The 17,498-nt window shown below is 39.2% G+C and overlaps 1 protein-coding gene across 1 annotated transcript in view; it reads left to right on the top strand.

The window, feature by feature from the left end:
* The window catches only part of SLC35D1 (solute carrier family 35 member D1), a 50,041-nt gene that overhangs the window by 24,460 nt on the left and 8,083 nt on the right, over positions 1-17,498 (top strand). Inside the window, exons 9-11 of the mRNA XM_065880256.1 lie at positions 5,909-5,976; positions 7,110-7,188; positions 10,985-11,067. Coding sequence (XP_065736328.1) covers positions 5,909-5,976; positions 7,110-7,188; positions 10,985-11,067 — 230 coding nt within the window. The remainder of the gene's footprint in view (positions 1-5,908; positions 5,977-7,109; positions 7,189-10,984; positions 11,068-17,498) is intronic.

Below are 17,498 nucleotides of genomic sequence, written 5' to 3'. Positions count from 1 at the left end.
TGCAATTCATTAAGATGAAATCATAATGGAAGTAGGGTGGACCCTAAATCTATTATCAGTGGTGCAGTTATAAAAAGGGTAAATTTGGACACGGACAGTAACATAGAGAGAATGCCATGAGAACATGAAGGCAGACACCAGAATGATGCCTCAGCAAGCTAAGGAACACCAAAGATTGCCAGCAAATCACCAGAAGCTAGGGGAGAGGCGTGGAACAGATTCTTTCTCACAGCCCTCAGAAGGAACCAACCCTGCTGACACCTTGATCTTGGACTTCTAGCATTTAGAACTGTAAGGCAATGCAGTTCTGTTTTTTAAGTCACTCAGTTTGTGATACTTTGTTACAGCAGCCCTAGCAAACTAATACAAAAAGGATCATAGACCTAAAAGTAGAGCTAAAACTATAAAACTAGACGAAAACACAGAAAAATATCTTTGTGATTTGGGGTTACACTGGGTTTCATAGAAAAGTCATAAAAAGCAAGAATTGTAAAACACAAAATTGATCTTAGACTCCATCAAAATTAAAATTGTTTTTTTTTTTTTTTTAAATACATTTATTTATTTATTTATTTATTTATGGCTGTGTTGGGTCTTCGTTTCTGTGCGAGGGCTTTCTCTAGTTGCTGCGAGCGGGGGCCACTCTTCATCACGGTGCACGGGCCTCTCTTGTTGCGGAGCACAGGCTCCAGACGCGCAGGCTCAGTAGTTGTGGCTCACGGGCCCAGTTGCTCCGCGGCATGTGGGATCTTCCCAGACCAGGGCGTGAACCCGTGTCACCTGCACTGGCAGGCAGATTCTCAACCACTTCACCACCAGGGAACCCCTAAAATTGTTTATCAAAAGACACTATTAAGAAGATGCAAGCCACAGACTGAAAATACTTGTATAATCATATATTGCATTCATATATATTGGGTTGGCCAAAAAGTTCATTTGGTTTTTTCCCATAAGATGGCTCTAGTAGTGCTTAGTTGTCTTTAACTTCATTCAAAACAATTTTGTTAGATTGTTTTGTTAGATTGTATGACAGCTGTCATATCAGCCTGCATTTAAAAAAAAAAACATGGATATTGGTGAATTTTTGTCCAGTCATTTTAATATTGAAGATGGGAAGAAAGCAACATTTTTGGCACATTATGCTTTATTATTTCAAGAATGGTAAAAACGCAACTGCAATGCACAAAAAGATTTGTACAGTGTTTGGAGAAGGTGCTGTGACTAATCGAACGTTTCAAACGTGGTTTGCGAAGTTTTGTGCTGGAGATTTCTTGCTGGAAGATGCTCCACGTTCAGGTTGACCAGTTGAAGTTGATAGTGATCAATCGAGGCATTGAGAACAGTCAACGTTATACCACGCGGGAGATAGCCAACATACTCAAAATATCCAAATCAAGCATTGAAAATCATTTGCAGCAGCTTGGTTATGTTAATCACTTTAATGTTTGGGTTCCACATAAGTTAAAGTGGAAAAAAACCTTCTGGACCGTATTTCCACATGCGATTCTCTACTGAAACGTAACAAAAACGTTCCGTTTTTAAAACAAATTGTGACGGGCAATGAAAAGTGTATACTGTTCAATAATGTGGAATGGAAGGGATCGTGGGGTAAGTGAAATGAATCACCACCAACCACACCAAAGGCCAGTCTTCATCCAAAGAAGGTAGTGATGTGTATATGGTGGGATTGAAGGGAGTCCTCTATTATGAACTCCTTTCAGAAAACCAGTCAGTTAATTCCAACAAGTACTGCTCTCAGTTAGACCAACTGAAAGCAGCACTCGATGAAAGCGTCTGGAATTAGTCAACAGAAAACGCATAATCTTCCATCAGGATCACGCAAGGCCGCATGTTTCTCTGATAACCAGGCAAAAACTGTTAAGGCTTGGCTGGGAAGTTCTGGTTCATCTGCCGTATTCACCAGACATTGCACCTTCGGGTTTCCATTTATTTCAGTCTTTAGAAAATTCTCTCAACGGAAAAAATTTCAATTCCCAGGAAAATTGTAAAAGGCACCTGGAACAGTTCTTTGCTCAAAAAGATGAAATGTTTGGGAAGATGGAATTATGAAGTTGCCTGGAAAATGGCAGAAGGTAGTGGAACAAGAGGGGGAATACGTTGTCAAGTTCTTGGTGAAAATGAAAAATGTGTCTTTTATTTTTACTTAAAAACCAAAGGAACTTTTTGGCCAACCCAATATATATGATTAAGGACTTGTATCTAGAATATATTTTTTAAAACTGTTAATTTAAAACTTAGTAGTTAAGAAGACAAATAACTTGAATAAAATTTGGAAAAGATTTGCACAGACACTTCACTAAAGAAACAGTACTGATGGCAAAAAAGCACATTAAAAGATGGTTAACCTCATTAGTGATTAGGGAAATGCAAATTAAAATTACAGTGATAATAGGGATGATAGGGAATGCTGGATTTGGGATCTGGGTGCAGGTCTGACTTCAAAGCCAGTAATCAGTTTATGAAGGTTTTAAAAAAGAAGAAGAAACGGAACTTATAAGAGAGGAAAGTGCTACAAGTTTCAAGACCAAAGATGTTGGTGTCTGTGTGTGAAATAGAATGTATTCTATTTCTTCAAGAGTATTAGGTCTGGGGACTTCCCTGGTGGTCCTGTGGTAAAGAATCTGCCATCCAACGCAGGGGACTTGGGTTCCATCGCTGGTCGGTCGGGGAACTAAGATCCCACATGCCGCAGGGCAACTAAGCCTGCGTGCCGCAAACTGCAGAGCCCACGCGCTCTGGAGCCCGAGCGCCACAACTTCAGAGCCCACTTGCCCTGGAGCCCGCACACCACAACTAGAGAGAGAAAAACCTGCACGCCGCAACTAGAGAGAAGCCCGCATGCCTCAACGAAGATCCCATGTGCTGCAGCTAAGACCTGACGCAGCCAAAAAAAAGTATTAGGTCTGTAATACTTTTTACTCCGGTTTATCTGTGTGAGTCTTGCCATGCTTCGACCAGGTATAAACTACAATTTTCATGTCAGTGTATAAATATTTTAAACATTTAACCCTAAAACTAACACTTGATCCCCTAGACCAGTATTTCTTAAAATGTTTGACCTCTACATACAGTTAGAAATAATAATTATATTGTGATTCAGTATACACTCCCATGCACACATAAATGAGGCAAAATTTCATGAAAAAATATTTCTTGTTACACGGAATACACCCTGTTTTCTGTTTTGTTCTGTTTTATTTTTGAATGCTATTTGTGATCAATAAATTGATTCATGACCTAAAAAAAATTAAAATTATAATGAGCTACCATTTATTTAATCACTTGGATGGTCTGAAACAATTCCAAATGTATGTATGAATGTAGAGCAGCAGGAACTCTCATAACAGTTCTGGTGGGAATACAAAATGTTATAGCTACTTTGGAAAACAGTTGGACAGTTCATTATAAAATTAAAGATGCATTTACTGAAAGAACCAAGCCATCCACATTGTGTCAAGTGAAAGAAGCCAGATATAAAAGAGTACATACTGTACAATCTCTCATTTATATGAAATTACTGAATGGTAAAACTCTAGTAAGAAAGTAGATCAGAGGTTCCCAGGGGCTGTAAATGGGAGAGGGGATTGACTGTAAAGGGGCAGGAGGGAACTTTCTAGGGTGGTAAATCTTTCTTTCCAGCTTCACTGAGTTACAATGGACATTTAATGTTTTGTAAGTTTAAGTTGTACAATGGTTGATTTTATACAGTTATGTATTAGGAAATAATTACCATAGTAGCATTAGTTAACCCTGCCATCACCTCACATAACTGCCTTTTTTTGTGTGTGGTGAGAACACTTAAGATCTACTCTCTTAGTAATTTTCAAGTATATAATATAGTGTTGTTAACTATAATACCATGCTTATACGTTAGATACCTAGAATTTACGCATCTTAAAAGTTGTAAAACCAACCTCTCACCATTTCCCCCACGGCCCAGCCCCTGGCAACCACCATTCACCCTCTGTTTCTGTGAATTTGGCTTTTTTAGATTTTACATGTGAGATCAGACCCTGTCTGTCTTTCTCTGTCTGATTTATCTCACTTTGCATAATGCCCTCAAGGTCCATTAATGTTGTTGCAAAAAGCAGGATTTCCTTTCTCATGGCTAAATAATTCTCCATTGTCTGTGTGTCTGTGTGTGTGTGTGTTTTCCATCTTGGCTGTACAAATTTACATTCCCACCCGCAGGGCACAAGTGCTCTCTTTCCTCCACACCCTCTCAGCACTTGTTATCTCTTGTCTTTTTGCTGACAGCTATTCTAACAGGTGTGGTGTGCTTACTGTGGTTTTGATTTGCATCTTTCTTTTGATTAGTGATGTTGAGCACCTTTTCATGTACCTGTTGTCCATTTGTGCCTCCTTTTGGGGGAAATGTCTACTCACTTCCTTTGCCCATTTTTTAATTGGGTTGTTTGGTTTTTTTTTTTTTTTTTTTTGCTGTTGAGTTATATGAGTTCCTTATGTACTTTGGCTATTCACCTCTTATCAGATATATGGTTTACAAATAATTTTTCCCATTCCGTAGGTTGCCTTCTCATTTTGTTGATGGTTTATTTTGCTGTGCTGTGCAGAAACCTTTTAGTTTGATGTAGTCCCTCTTATCTTTGCTTTTGTTGTTTGTGCTTTTGGTGTCATAGCCAAAAAATTATTGTCAAGACCAGTGGTAAGGAGCTTTTCCCTGTGTTCTCTTCTAGGTTTCATGGTTTTAGGCCGAAATTTCTTTATCATGACTGTAATGGTGGTTTCATGACTATATATTTTTCAAGACTCATTGAATTACATACTTAAAATTAGTGAATTTTATTTTTTATATGTTACGCCTCAACAAAGAACCATAAACAAATTGAATGTCTACTGTCTGTCAGATGCTGTGTTCGGAATGTGATTCAGTTAATTTGATGTGGTTCCTCCCACCAGGGAGCTCACAGTCTGTAGATGTGGTGTAGAAAGATTTGCAGTTCAGAGAGATAAGAGCACTAAAGAGAAGTCCTGATGAGGCACAAAGGAAGGTGTTCTTGTTCCGGGAAAGCCCCACGAAGAAGCTGCTTGGCTTCTAGTTTGATGGGTGAGCAGGAGTCAGATGAATGTAGAGGGGAAGGGTATTCCAGGCGAAGGCATGTGAGTTTGAAACTGCAGGTTATGTTTTATAAACCACAAGGAGCCTGGTATTGCTGGAGCCCTGGAGCTGTGAGATTTATGTTGAAGTGGTAAGAGTTGAAGCTGGACAGGTTGGCAGAGAGAGAAAAAGTGGAGCATTTCTCATATTTGCCTGACAAACTCACATTGCAAGAGAAATTATGTACTTGAGAGACAAACCCTCCCTATTGGATGAGAAATGAGATGATCAATGCACCTGTCATTTCTATTCATTCCTTTGCTTTTGGCTTCAAAACAAACAGAACAACAGAAATCTTGCTTTTACAAAATCAACTGTTTTAAAATAGGAATTCTTCCTGGACAGACCTCAGCTGAATTTGTGTAACTAAGGCTGTACTTCAGCTTTCGCACGTTACAGGGAAGAAATACATTTTAGGGTTTGAGAAAGCCTTTATTTAATACCAGCCATCTGGGAAAACTGCTGAGATTAGTAGGACATGGCTTGTGCCTTCAAGCAGATATCAGTTTCCTTGTACCAACAGGGAGAAGTACAAAATCTCCCTCACCTTACATATTTTGGAAAGGAGAAAACCTTACGAAACTGCTTGTTGATTCAGCCTCATGTATATGACATTCTTGAACATCACTATGCTTGGAGCGATGCAGGGAAATGTATGTATGTGTCAGAGTGTGGCGGGAGCAAAAGTGCACAGGAGTTGGGTTAATGAGTGGAACGGCTGATGTTGAGAGCCTGCTCTAAAGTCCGGGGCTTTCTTGTGTATTACAGGCAATGGATTTTGAAGGCTGGGCCGACACCCTCTTTCTTCTGCAGTTCACCCTCTCTTGTGTGATGGGGTAAGCCTTTGCTGCCTTGTTAACAGATAGTTTTTCGAGGCAGATTTGTTCTAGTGTCTTTTTGCCTCATTCCTTAGTATCCTGTTCTGTCTCTTGAGTGTATCAGCTTAGGATAAACCTCCAGATTCAAGTGGTTTCACCACCCTTGGGAATGTGCCCTCAGGGCTACCAAACTGATCTCAAAGTCATGCTTAGAAGGATGAAGGAAAAAAACTAATATTTACCCAATAAGATAGTATGTGATAAGCACCATTATATTTCAACATGCATTATTTACTTTTATTTCTACATTGACCATTTGACAGATATTGTTGTCCCTTACCTATGAGAAAGCAGGCCCAGAATTCAAGTAAATTGTCTTAAGTTTGCAGAATTAGTAGGTAGCAGTGGCAGCCTTTGAATTTAGGGCTGACTTCTCCCTGCCAGGTTGTAGAAGGCAAGAGGATATCTGCAAATGTGCTGTTATCTGCCTCTTCTCTTCACCTCCAAATATCCCTAATGCTTTTTTCCCTCAACCAGTCATTTCACTCGATATTTGTGACCAGATCTGGCACAGGCTAGGTACATAGTGATTGGATGCTTCAAAATAAAGTTGACATGATACCTTGGTACTGAGTCAGGCTTCGAAGCCTCATTGTAAAATCTGGGGCTGCTGACTGCTGCCACTTGGTTGTTAAGTGAACTATATCCCCTCTTAAAGTAGTTCTCATTTGCTTTTCTTCCATCCTTAAGAATCTCTCTTGCCTTCACCCTGGTCTGGAATCATATTGGCCTCACAGTGACATGCACACCTGAGCCAGGGTCTGTGAGTCCTGAGCTTTCTGTCTGGGTTAGGTGAATTAAGACTGTGATTTAAAAAGAGTACTCATGATTGTGAATGGTGGTTTCAAGGTTTTGGTGCGGTAGCTGGGAAAAGCACCTGATCGTTAAATGTACGTGTGTTTCTCTTTAATGAAATTAAAAAAAATTCTGAAGCTGCAGTATAAGCAGCAGTGGAGTAGGGAAAGCTCACAGTCAGTGGGCGACTAGTAGAATGTACTGGCATGGCCAACACTGTTTCTCTTGGCTACAGGTTATTATAAAATCAGCAGTTGAATCTTACTTATAAGATACCTTTTCCTTCTTTTTTCCAGATTTATCTTGATGTATGCCACAGTACTCTGCACTCAGTATAATTCTGCTCTTACAACTACAATAGTTGGCTGTATTAAGGTGAGTGGAAAAAATACTGTTCTCTTTTGGGTGCCTTCTTTATTTGAAAAGTGTTCCTCTAAAATACATCTGGCTGTGGCCTTAAGCCCCATCATTCTTATTTCCTCATGTGTTGCCTTGGTAGTTTGACGACTTGTGGGGTGGTTGCTAGAACAATCCTTGAGAACTCAGGGAAAGCATCATCTCTACTTCCAGGCAACTTAGGTCTGAGGAGTATGGGAAAAGGAGAATGTGTCATCTCAGAGCAGAGGAAGGAGAGTCAGCCCTGTTTCTCACAGAGCAGATGACTAGCTTGGTTCTGATAGGTTTGTCCCTTTAACTCCCAATGAGAATTGTTCTCTGCCTCGCTGAGTTCTGGCTGTTCTGTAGGAAAAGGATGCCTGCCAAAAGCTAATCCAGCGAGTTTTCCTAAGCGTGAGCCAAACCTTAAATGGCCCACTTTTAAAAGCTGTATCTGACATTTCCAGTGATGTCATTTCCTCCTGATCCATTTTATTTGAGGGAGGCTCATTTGTCTTCAGCCAGGAGAGCCAAGCTGACTTGAATATTGAGCTGCAGTTAGTGACTTGAAGCCTGAGGCCTCTTTCATCTGACTTTGTGATTCTGGTGCTTTAAGATGGAAGAGGCCACAGCATCCCTGAATTCCAAAAGAATTAGTGAGGTAGGCTTGCTTTCTAAGAAAAGCAGGATAGAGGTAGGTCCTGGATCATTTGGAGGAAAGAGTGCAGTTGCCCTTGGAACTTACTTTCTGGTGCCCCATTTGTCAATAGCGAGGGAAGGGGTTACAGAGGCAAAGTTTGTACTGTTGTGCTATGTTTCCCTTTACACCCCCAGTGGAGTTGTGTCTGCCTGACCTCATTTTAGAAACTAGATTTGGGTTAAAACTTCAGAAGGTCTGTGTCTTCAAATCATGGATTTGGAGTGTTTGGTGTGAATAGAATTCTAAATTAAACTATAACAAGTAGTTGTGTGACTTCCCGTGAAAGCTAGAGATAGGTATTCAAAGGCCTGGCCTTAGCTCTCAGCCCTGTTTCGGTTTTTGTAAAGTGAGTGCTTCAAGAGCAAAGTAGATGACTTGCCTTTTCAGAATAAAAACAGTAAGAACATGAGAGACAGAACAGTTGGTGCCATGTTTTTAACCAAGAAGAAGGATGGTGAGGGAAAGTTATTTAGCAGATCACTAAACCTATTTGCTTAGAATCTCTTAGTGTACGTTCTTTATCTTTATTAGCATGGGGTACAAATACAGTCATGCTCTCATTACCATAAAGTCCAGTACTTTTCTTTTGATATTTCTTCCTTCCCACAGAACTGTATGAACTTAGTCCAAAGGGAGCAGTTTTACTTCCAAACTCTAGAGGGAGGGGAAAAAATGGATTATCTGATTATAGTTGACCCTTAAACAATGCAGGTTTAAACTGCTCTGGTCCACTTAATACTCGGATGTTTTTCAGTAGTGAATATCACAGTACTGCACCATCTGTGGTTGTTGAATCCACAGATGCTGAATCACAGGCAAGGAGGGCCATCCATAAGTTACAGTCGGATTTTCCACTGCACCCCTAACCCCTGCTTTGTTCAAGGGTCAGCTGTGGTTTATAATTGCTGTTGCTTCTCACGGCCATGTGGTTTTGCTATTAAAGGATGTCTTATACCTTCAGACAGATGGGAGTACCCTGATGTCCTTGCTGGTTTGGAGTGTTTCAGGACACAGTGGAGCTTCTTTCATTAGCCTCCCAGTTACAGCCCTTGTAGCTCAGTTACTGTTCCCCAGCAGGCTTCAGGCTTCCTTCTGTGCTTGAGGATCCTAACCCCATAAACCCTTGGGTCAGCATTCCTTGTTTCGCCTGAGTGTGGTGGGAAAATTACTTAGGAGAGCTAGTTAAACACGGAAATTCCTAGGCTCACCTCAGATGTATTGAATCAGAATCTCTAAAGCAGGACATGGAAATCATCAGGGTTTCCAGCTGAGTCTCAGGTGTGCTAAAGGCTGAGATTGCGGTCTTAGTTTTGAGCTACCAGCGCAGACTCTTCTGTGCTTCCTGGTAAGTTCTACTTTGGGAACATGAGTGTCTTTTCTGATAGAAAACCTTGGTTAGGATACCCTAATATATACTTGAAGTTTTTCTAACTTCTGGGGCTTCCCTGATGGTCCAGTGGCTAAGACTCCGCACTCAGGGGCCCCGGGTTCGATCCCTGGTCAGGGAACTAGATCCCATATGCCACAACTAAAGATACCGCATGCCAAAACTAAGACCTGGCGTAGCCAAATAAATAAATAAATATTTCAAAAAAAGTTTTTCTAACTTCTGACTGATTTTGAGCAACAAGGGTTGAGTTCTCTGTCCTTTCCCTTTCTGAAGTTCCTTGGGCAGCTTATGCAAATTAATCTCTCTTTTCCCTGGATCTCTGTATTCCAAGAGGTCCTGTTACACATTTTCCCAAGTTGTCTACCAACCTTGTTTACTGTTACATGGTATTTAATTTTATTTTTTTCCTCTCAAATAATAAGAAAATCTGCTCTAAAATAACTTTCTGTCTCCATCCTTAGACCTAGAAGAGGCTGACATAATTTTGAGTGCTCTCTCAAAGCATACTCCATTAAAAAAATAATTTTGAAGTTTGTTTTTGGCTTCTTAAAAACACTGTGGCACTATACTTTCTGCTTCATAGGTCTAATCGGAGAGAGCCCAGGTACTAAAAATATTTGTGACATTTACCGTTTCTGGCAGTTGTAATAGCACAGAGGGAGGCAGTGACTTAATGTGAAAGAAGAGAGGTTAGGGAAGAACTAAATAAGAGATGAAACTTTGGAAAACTTTTTTTTTTTTTTTTTTGCGGTACGCGGTCTCTTACTGTTGTGGCCTCTCCCGTTCGGAGCACAGGCTCCAGACGCGCAGGCTCAGCAGCCATGGCTCACGGGCCCAGCCGCTCCACGGTATGTGGGATCTTCCCGGACCAGGGCACGAACCCGTGTCCCCTGCATCAGCAGGCGGACTCTCAACCACTGCGCCACCAGGGAAGCCCTGGAAAACTTTATATCACCTTTACGGTCTGAGGATAATTAAAAGGGAGCCAGATGCTTTCACTGCCTGGGCCCAGTTCTATCCCTGGTCTAAGAAGTAAGATCTCACAAGCCAAAAAGGGAGTGAGATAAGCAGAAGATGTTTACACCTGGGAGTTTAAGGGAGTTGGGAGAGGTGATTTTAGGTATGCTACTTTGAGATGACTTCCCCTGTGGTTTTTTAAGGTGCCAAGGAAGATTGCTCTAGAAACAGTCTTTGAGTTGGTAAATTCCCCACCATCCCTTTTTTCCTTTTCAAGAAAGAGGGAAAGATGCTTGCATGTAAGCAGATTTTCCTTCTTCACTCTCCCCTGGCAAGTCAACTGCTACCTCTATGGGAGGAAAAAAGCACTCTTCTCTGAGATTGCTAAATGTGCCTTGGTGTTTTCTGCCCCTAGTAATAGCAGTGCTTTTCTTTCTAGATTGATAATGTCAGCGCGTGCCACAGGGCAGGGAAAGTTTGATAATCTTTTTAGTATTCTTCAGTATCAGTGAAAGCATTTAGCTTTCAGAGAGAGACTGGGAAGAGACTGATGTCATTGTTTTTTAATTAGTTAATGTTCATGCTCATACTACACTCATTTTAGGGTCGTTGGGTTTTTGTTATTTTCTGTTTATTTGTTTTTGTATTTTAAGGATATATGTTTGGGTCTTTGTATGGATGAGTTTATATGAATATTGAAAAAGTTCAGTTAAACCTATGAAACAGTATATTGCCATTTTTCTTTTTAGAATATATTAATAACTTATATCGGAATGGTCTTTGGTGGAGATTACATTTTCACATGGACAAACTTCATTGGCTTAAATATCAGGTAAGTAAAAATATTTAATTGTAACCACTTTGATGAGTGGATTTGGATTGTCAAATAGTTACGGTAAGCTTAGACTGTTTCACAGCAAATTTGTTCATTTATTATTAGACAAATATTTATGGAGTGCCTGCAATGTACTATATATATTTTTTTTTATTAAAAAATTTTTTATTGGAGTATAATTGCTTTACAATGTTGTGTTAATTTCTGCTGTACAGTGAAATGAATCAGCTATATGTATACGTATATCCCCTCCCTCCCACCCCACCCCATCTAGGTCGTCACAGAGCACCAAGCTGAACTTCCTGTGTTTTATAGCATGTTCCCACTAGCTATCTGTTTTACCCACAGTAGTGTTTATATGTCAATCCTAATCTCCCAGTTTGTCCCACCCTTCCTTTCCCCACCACCACCCCGTTGTGTCCACATGTCCCTTCTCTACGTCTTTATTCCTGCCCTGAAAGTAGGTTCATCTGTACCATTTTTCTAGATTCCGCATATATGCGTTAATATACGATATTTGTTTTTCTCTTTCTGACTTACTTCACTCTGTATGACAGACTCTAGGACCATCCACATCTCTACAAATGACCCAGTTTCGTTCCTTTTTATGGCTGAGTAATATTCCATTGTATATATGTACCACATCTTCTTTATGCATTCATCTGTCGTTGGACATTTAGGTTGTCTCCATGAACTGGCTATTGTAAATAGTGCTGCAGTGAACATTGGGGTACATGTGTCCTTTTGAATTATGGTTTTCTCAGGGTATATGCCTAGTAGTGGGATTGCTGGGTTACATAGCAGTTCTATTTTTCGTTTTTTAAGGAATCTCCATACTGGTCTCCATAGTGGCTATGTCAATTTACATTCCCACCAACAATGCAAGAGGGTTCCCTTTTCTCCACACCCTCTCCAGCATTTATTGTTTGTAGATTTTTTGATGATGGCCATTCTGACTGGTGTGAGGTGATACCTCATTGTAGTTTTGATTTGCATTTCTTTAATAATTAGTGATGTTGAACATCTTTTCATGTGCCTCTTGGCCATCTGTATGTCTTCTTCGGTGAAATGTCTATTAGGGCTTCCACCCATTTTTTTGATTGGGTTGTTTGTTTTCTTGATATTGAGCTGCATGAGCTGTTTGTATATTTTGGAGATTAATCCTTTGTCTGTTGTTTCATTTGCAAATATTTTCTCCCATTCTCAGGGTTGTCTTTTCCTCTTGTTTATGGTTTCCTTTGCTGTGCAAAAGCTTTTAAGTTTCATTAGGTTCCATTTGTTTATTTTTGTTTTTATTTTCATTACTCTAGGAGGTGGGTCAAAAAAGGTCTTGCTGTGATTTATGTCAAAGAGTGTTTTTCCTGTGTTTTCCTCTAAGAGTTTTATAGTGTCTAGTCTTACATTTAGGTCTTTAATCCATTTTGAGTTTATTTTTGTGTATGGTGTTAGGGAGTGTTCTAATTTCATTCTTTTACATGTAGCTGTCCAGTTTTCCCAGCACCACTTATTGAAGAGGCTGTCTTTAAACTATACATTTCACGTCTTTCAATAATGCTTTTTAAGAAAAGGGAGACAGTGGTTCCATATTTTATCCACAGTTTTTGGGGAGTCTTTTCTGGAAGTTGAACCCCTTTTATTTAGCCTTCAAAGAATAATCCTTTATTTATTGTGCTAGATGTCAATGCAGTGTTCTCAAGAAAATTCCAGGCTAAAGAATACCAGCTCTGTTAGAGTTGCTTTATATGTGTCTAACCTTGGACATATCACTGCATTTCTTTAGACTTTATCTTCAACAGTGATGAGGGTGACTTGCATGAAAGATCTTTTTCAGTTTGAGAATTTTGAATTTCATGCTTTTAAACACTATTTATATGCTTTAAAATTCTCAAATTTTAGAGACCTCTGTCCTGAGCTCAAGACTTTTATATGTAGTAGCCCACTTGACATCTCTGGCTGACATGTCAAAAACTGAACTCCTTCATTTTCTCCAAAGTCTCTTCCACCTCCACAGCCTCTGCATCTCAGCTGATGGAGCCTCCATCCTTCTAGCCTCTCAGTTCAAAAGCCTTGGAGTCATCCTTGGCTCTTCTGTCTTATACCCAGTATCCAGTTTGTTAGCAAATTCTGTTGGTTCTGCCTTCAGAATATCACTTTTCACCATGTGCATAACTTCCATCATCATCTAAGCTACCAACATCTTTTGCCTAGATTACTGCCTAGTCTTGTGTACTTGTATCCCTGGTTTAACTCATCCCCCCATCCCACCCCTAGTCAGTTCTCAAGAGTTGACAGTATATTCCTTGTAAAAGGTAAGTCAGAACATGTCACTCTTCTTTTTACTCCCCTTCCCCCATGTCTCTCCAGGTCCCAAAGTCCTGACAAGGCCCTACAAGATCTATCCCCCTCTTGTCCTCCAAGCTCAACTCTTGCTTCTCTTCTCCCTCACCTCACTTCATCTACACAGACCTCCTTGCTGTTTAGAATACAAGGCATGCTCTCTCTTTAGGTGCTTGGACAGGATATTTCCTCTACCTGGAACATTATACTGCCAGATACTTTGCGTGGCTAATTCCTTTATGCCTATAAATTTTTGCTCAAATGTTACCTATTCAAGGAGGTCTATCCCGACCACCTTATTTAAAATTGCAGCCTGCTCTTCCTCTTCTGATACTCCCAAACCCTCTTATTCTACTTTTCTATTTATATTTATATATATTACCTATTTTCTATCTCCCCTGCTATAATGTAAGTTCTGTGAGGGTATGGATCTCTGCCTGTATTCTTCACTCACGTTTCCCAAGCTCCTAGAATGAATCCTGGCCATTGCTTAATAAATATTTGCTTGATCGGATTGCTGTATATTGCTGTATGGATTGGTAAAAAAACACTTTGGAAACTGTAAAGCTCTTTTCTAGAATATGGTAGTATCTTTTTTTTTAATTTGCAAGAAAGTATATAACTTCTCTTGAGCTTTTATTTCTTCAAATGTAAACAAATGATAGTACCTATTTTACCTTTCTTATGAATCAATATGAGAATTTAATATTCAGTACTAATATTATTAATAGGTTAGTAATTGTAAACAAATGATACCTATTCTACCTTTCAAATGTAAACAAATGATAATACCTATTCTACCTTTCTTATGAATCAATATGAGAATTTAATATTCCATACTAATATTATTAATAGGTTAGTAATTCATTGTTTCCCCTTCCCTGACATTTATTTGCCACTATTGTTGTTCGCCTTTTAGAGGAAAAATCATTTTTTACTTGTGCGGTAGGAGTTGGTGAGAGGATGGGTATGTAAGTATACCTGAGGATTGCATATTATAGAAGGAAGATGAGTAGCTGAGTCTCAGATCTTGGTCAGAGTCACAATTCTGATGCTTGCTACCTGTGTGATTTTGAAAGAGTTGTTTATCTTTTCTGAGCTTCAGTTTTCTTATGTGTTTGGGATAGAAATACCTATCTCTTTAGAGTTGTTGGAATGAAATAATCCAGTGAATGTAAAGTACCTGATTCATCGCTTCACATCTATGCTTAGTAAATATCAGTCTCTTTCATTAATAGCTGTGAAGAAGGGCCAGGCTGTAAGGATCAACATGGTGAACCAGTTTTGACTTTGGATGTGGCCTAAGTTTCCTTCATTTCTAAAAATCTAGATTAAAGAATCATTATGACACGTTATAGACCCGATTCAGAGATGCCTTGATTTTCTTTTTGTCCCCTTCAAATGAGAACTCGATAGTCAAAATGAAATAAAAGCTGCTGTTTGCATTTTCAGATATCTGCAATTCAAATCTCTTATAGTATCTTATAAGAAATATTAGGTTTTTTTTTTTTTTTCACGTTTCAGGCTACTTAAAAAAAACTTTGAAGTGCCTGAGTATGCTGGAATGTTACAACGTATGTCAGCCTAACATACATAACATCTTGAAAATTCTTCCAGTGGAATTTCTTTTTGTGTTAAGTAGTGCATTATAGTTCTGGTTAAACAGTACTGTTTGCTAGCAAGGTTAGTTGATAATGATGTCATTGGTACTCTTCTCCTCTGTAGTATTTTTAATAATTCCTAATTGCTTTCACATTTTATTGTAATAAATTTTACATGCCGTATCTCTTCTTTTTTTTTTTTTTTTTTTTTTTTTTTTGCGGTACGCAGGCCTCTCACCGTTGTGGCCTCTCCCGTTGCGGAGCACAGGCTCCGGACATGCAGGCTCAGCGGCCATGGCTCACAGGCCCAGCCACTCTGTGGCATGTGGGATCTTCCCAGACTGGGGCACGAACTCGTGTCCCCTGCATCGGCAGGCGGACTCTCAACCGTTGCGCCACCAGGGAAGCCCTACATATGCCGTATCTCTTCAATCTCTGTTTCATTATAAGGTTAAGGACAATAAGTGGTATACTTAGTCACCAGTCAGCGTTCAAATTATTTGCAGAGTTGGGATTAAAATCCAGGTGACCTTCTGTTTCAAATACTCTTTCCATTACAACATGCTTTACAGCATTTGTAAAGGAAAGTATATGTTGCCTTTTTTTCTTTCACTTTTTCTCTTTAAAATGAAAATTATGGTTTTATTGGTTTTTTTGACTTATCTTCCACTAGTTAATAAGCAGACTCATAGGTTGTGAATATTACTTCTTTTTAAAATGTGAAAACCAAACTTAAATTGGCTACTTAATAGATTTCACTTTGATTGGACATGGTGTCAGTCCATCCTTGGCTGATTGCACTTTGAAGGAAATCACTAATTAAACTGTACTCTTAAAGGATTCTCTGATTAAACTCAGATGCATCTAGCTCCCCTTCACCCTGCCTGGTTTCTTTGCTGTTTTAAGGAAAGTTTAAATAGCCCCCTCTGATATGATTCAATTCCAGGAAGCAGGAGGTTTGCATTGCTGGCTTCTCAGGCTCCATTCAAATTTGATACTGTGATTTATGAAGGCTTTTTTTTTTTCTTTTTTCAGTAGGGCTCTGTGGGGAGCCTGGCTGTCTCTAACTCCCCTAAGTGCCTTTTTCCAGTGGCCAATTAGTGCATGTTCACCCAAGCCCAAAAAAGCAACAGAGCAAGTGGGGAATGAATAGTGAAGGGTGGTGACAGAACACGCTTCTGTACTTTCTTCAGAGGTTGGGCTCTGGCCCGTGGCTTTGGCCCGAGTAATGTATCCTCTCCAGATAATGATATCATCATCCCCATAACTGCCCGGCCTAGAATTTGTAGAATCTATGGAGCTTATCTTTATCTGTGATTCTTTTTTTTCCCTTCCATTAAAAAAAAAAAAAATTAACATATGATTTAAATACAGTAAAATGTCCCCCTTTTCCTGTGCAGTTCTGCACGTTTTGACAAATGCATACAGTTATGTAACCAACTATTACAGTTATGTAACCACCAACTCAAGGTATAAAATAATTGTATTACCCCCCAAAATCTCCCTATGTCCCTTTGCATTGACCCTCTCTCCCCGTACAAAGATCTGTTTTCTATCCATATGGTGTCCAGAATGTCATATAATGATACATAATGTTATGTAGCTCTTGGTCTGACTTCTTTTGCTTAACATACTGCATGTGAGATTCCATGTTGCATTTGAGATTCTGTGGTGTGCATGTATCAGTAGTTTGTACCATTTTACTGCTGAGTAGTATTCCATTATGGATACATCACAGTTTGTTTATGCATTCATCAGCTGAAAGTTATTTGCATAGTTATCAGTTTTTAGGTGTTTTGTGTTAGCTGCTAAAACATTTGTTTAAAAGTTGTGTATGAACATAAGTTTTCATTTCACTTGGGTAAATACTTAGGAGTGGAATTTCTGGGCCCTATGGTAAGTGTATATTTAACTTTGTTAGAAGTTGCCAAACTATTTTCGAAAGTGTCTGTACCATTTTGTGTAACCCCCAGCCGTGTATGAGAGTTCTAATTGTTCCGCATCCTGGCCCTTGGTATCGTCAGTTTGTCTTTGTTTTTCAAATTCTAGACATTCTAATAGATCTGTAGTGGTGTCTCATTGTGGTTTTAATTTCCCTAATGATTAATGATGTTGAGCATCTTTTCATGTGCTTATTTGCCATCTGTATGTATTCTTTGGTAAAATGGCTATTCAAATATTTTGCTCATTTCAAAAACTTGAGTTGTTTTCTTAATGAGTTTTGAGAGTTCCTTATATCGGTATATTGTGGATACATGTCCTTTATCAGATGTGTGACTTGCAAGTAGTTTTTCTCGGTCATGGCTTGCTTTTCATTTTCTTAATCTCTTTTGAAGAGCAAAATTTAAAATTTTTCATGAAGTTTAATTTACCAGTTCTTTTTTCTTTTATGGGTTGTGCTTTCAGTGCTGTGTCTAAGAAATCTCTGCCTAACCCAAGGTCACGAAGATTTTCTCTTATATTTTCTTCTAGAAGTTTTACAGTTTTAGG

Source organism: Phocoena phocoena, chromosome 1 (assembly GCF_963924675.1).
Source record: "Phocoena phocoena chromosome 1, mPhoPho1.1, whole genome shotgun sequence".
Lineage (NCBI taxonomy): Eukaryota > Metazoa > Chordata > Mammalia > Artiodactyla > Phocoenidae > Phocoena > Phocoena phocoena.
This window is presented reverse-complemented; position numbering and strand designations above follow the sequence as displayed.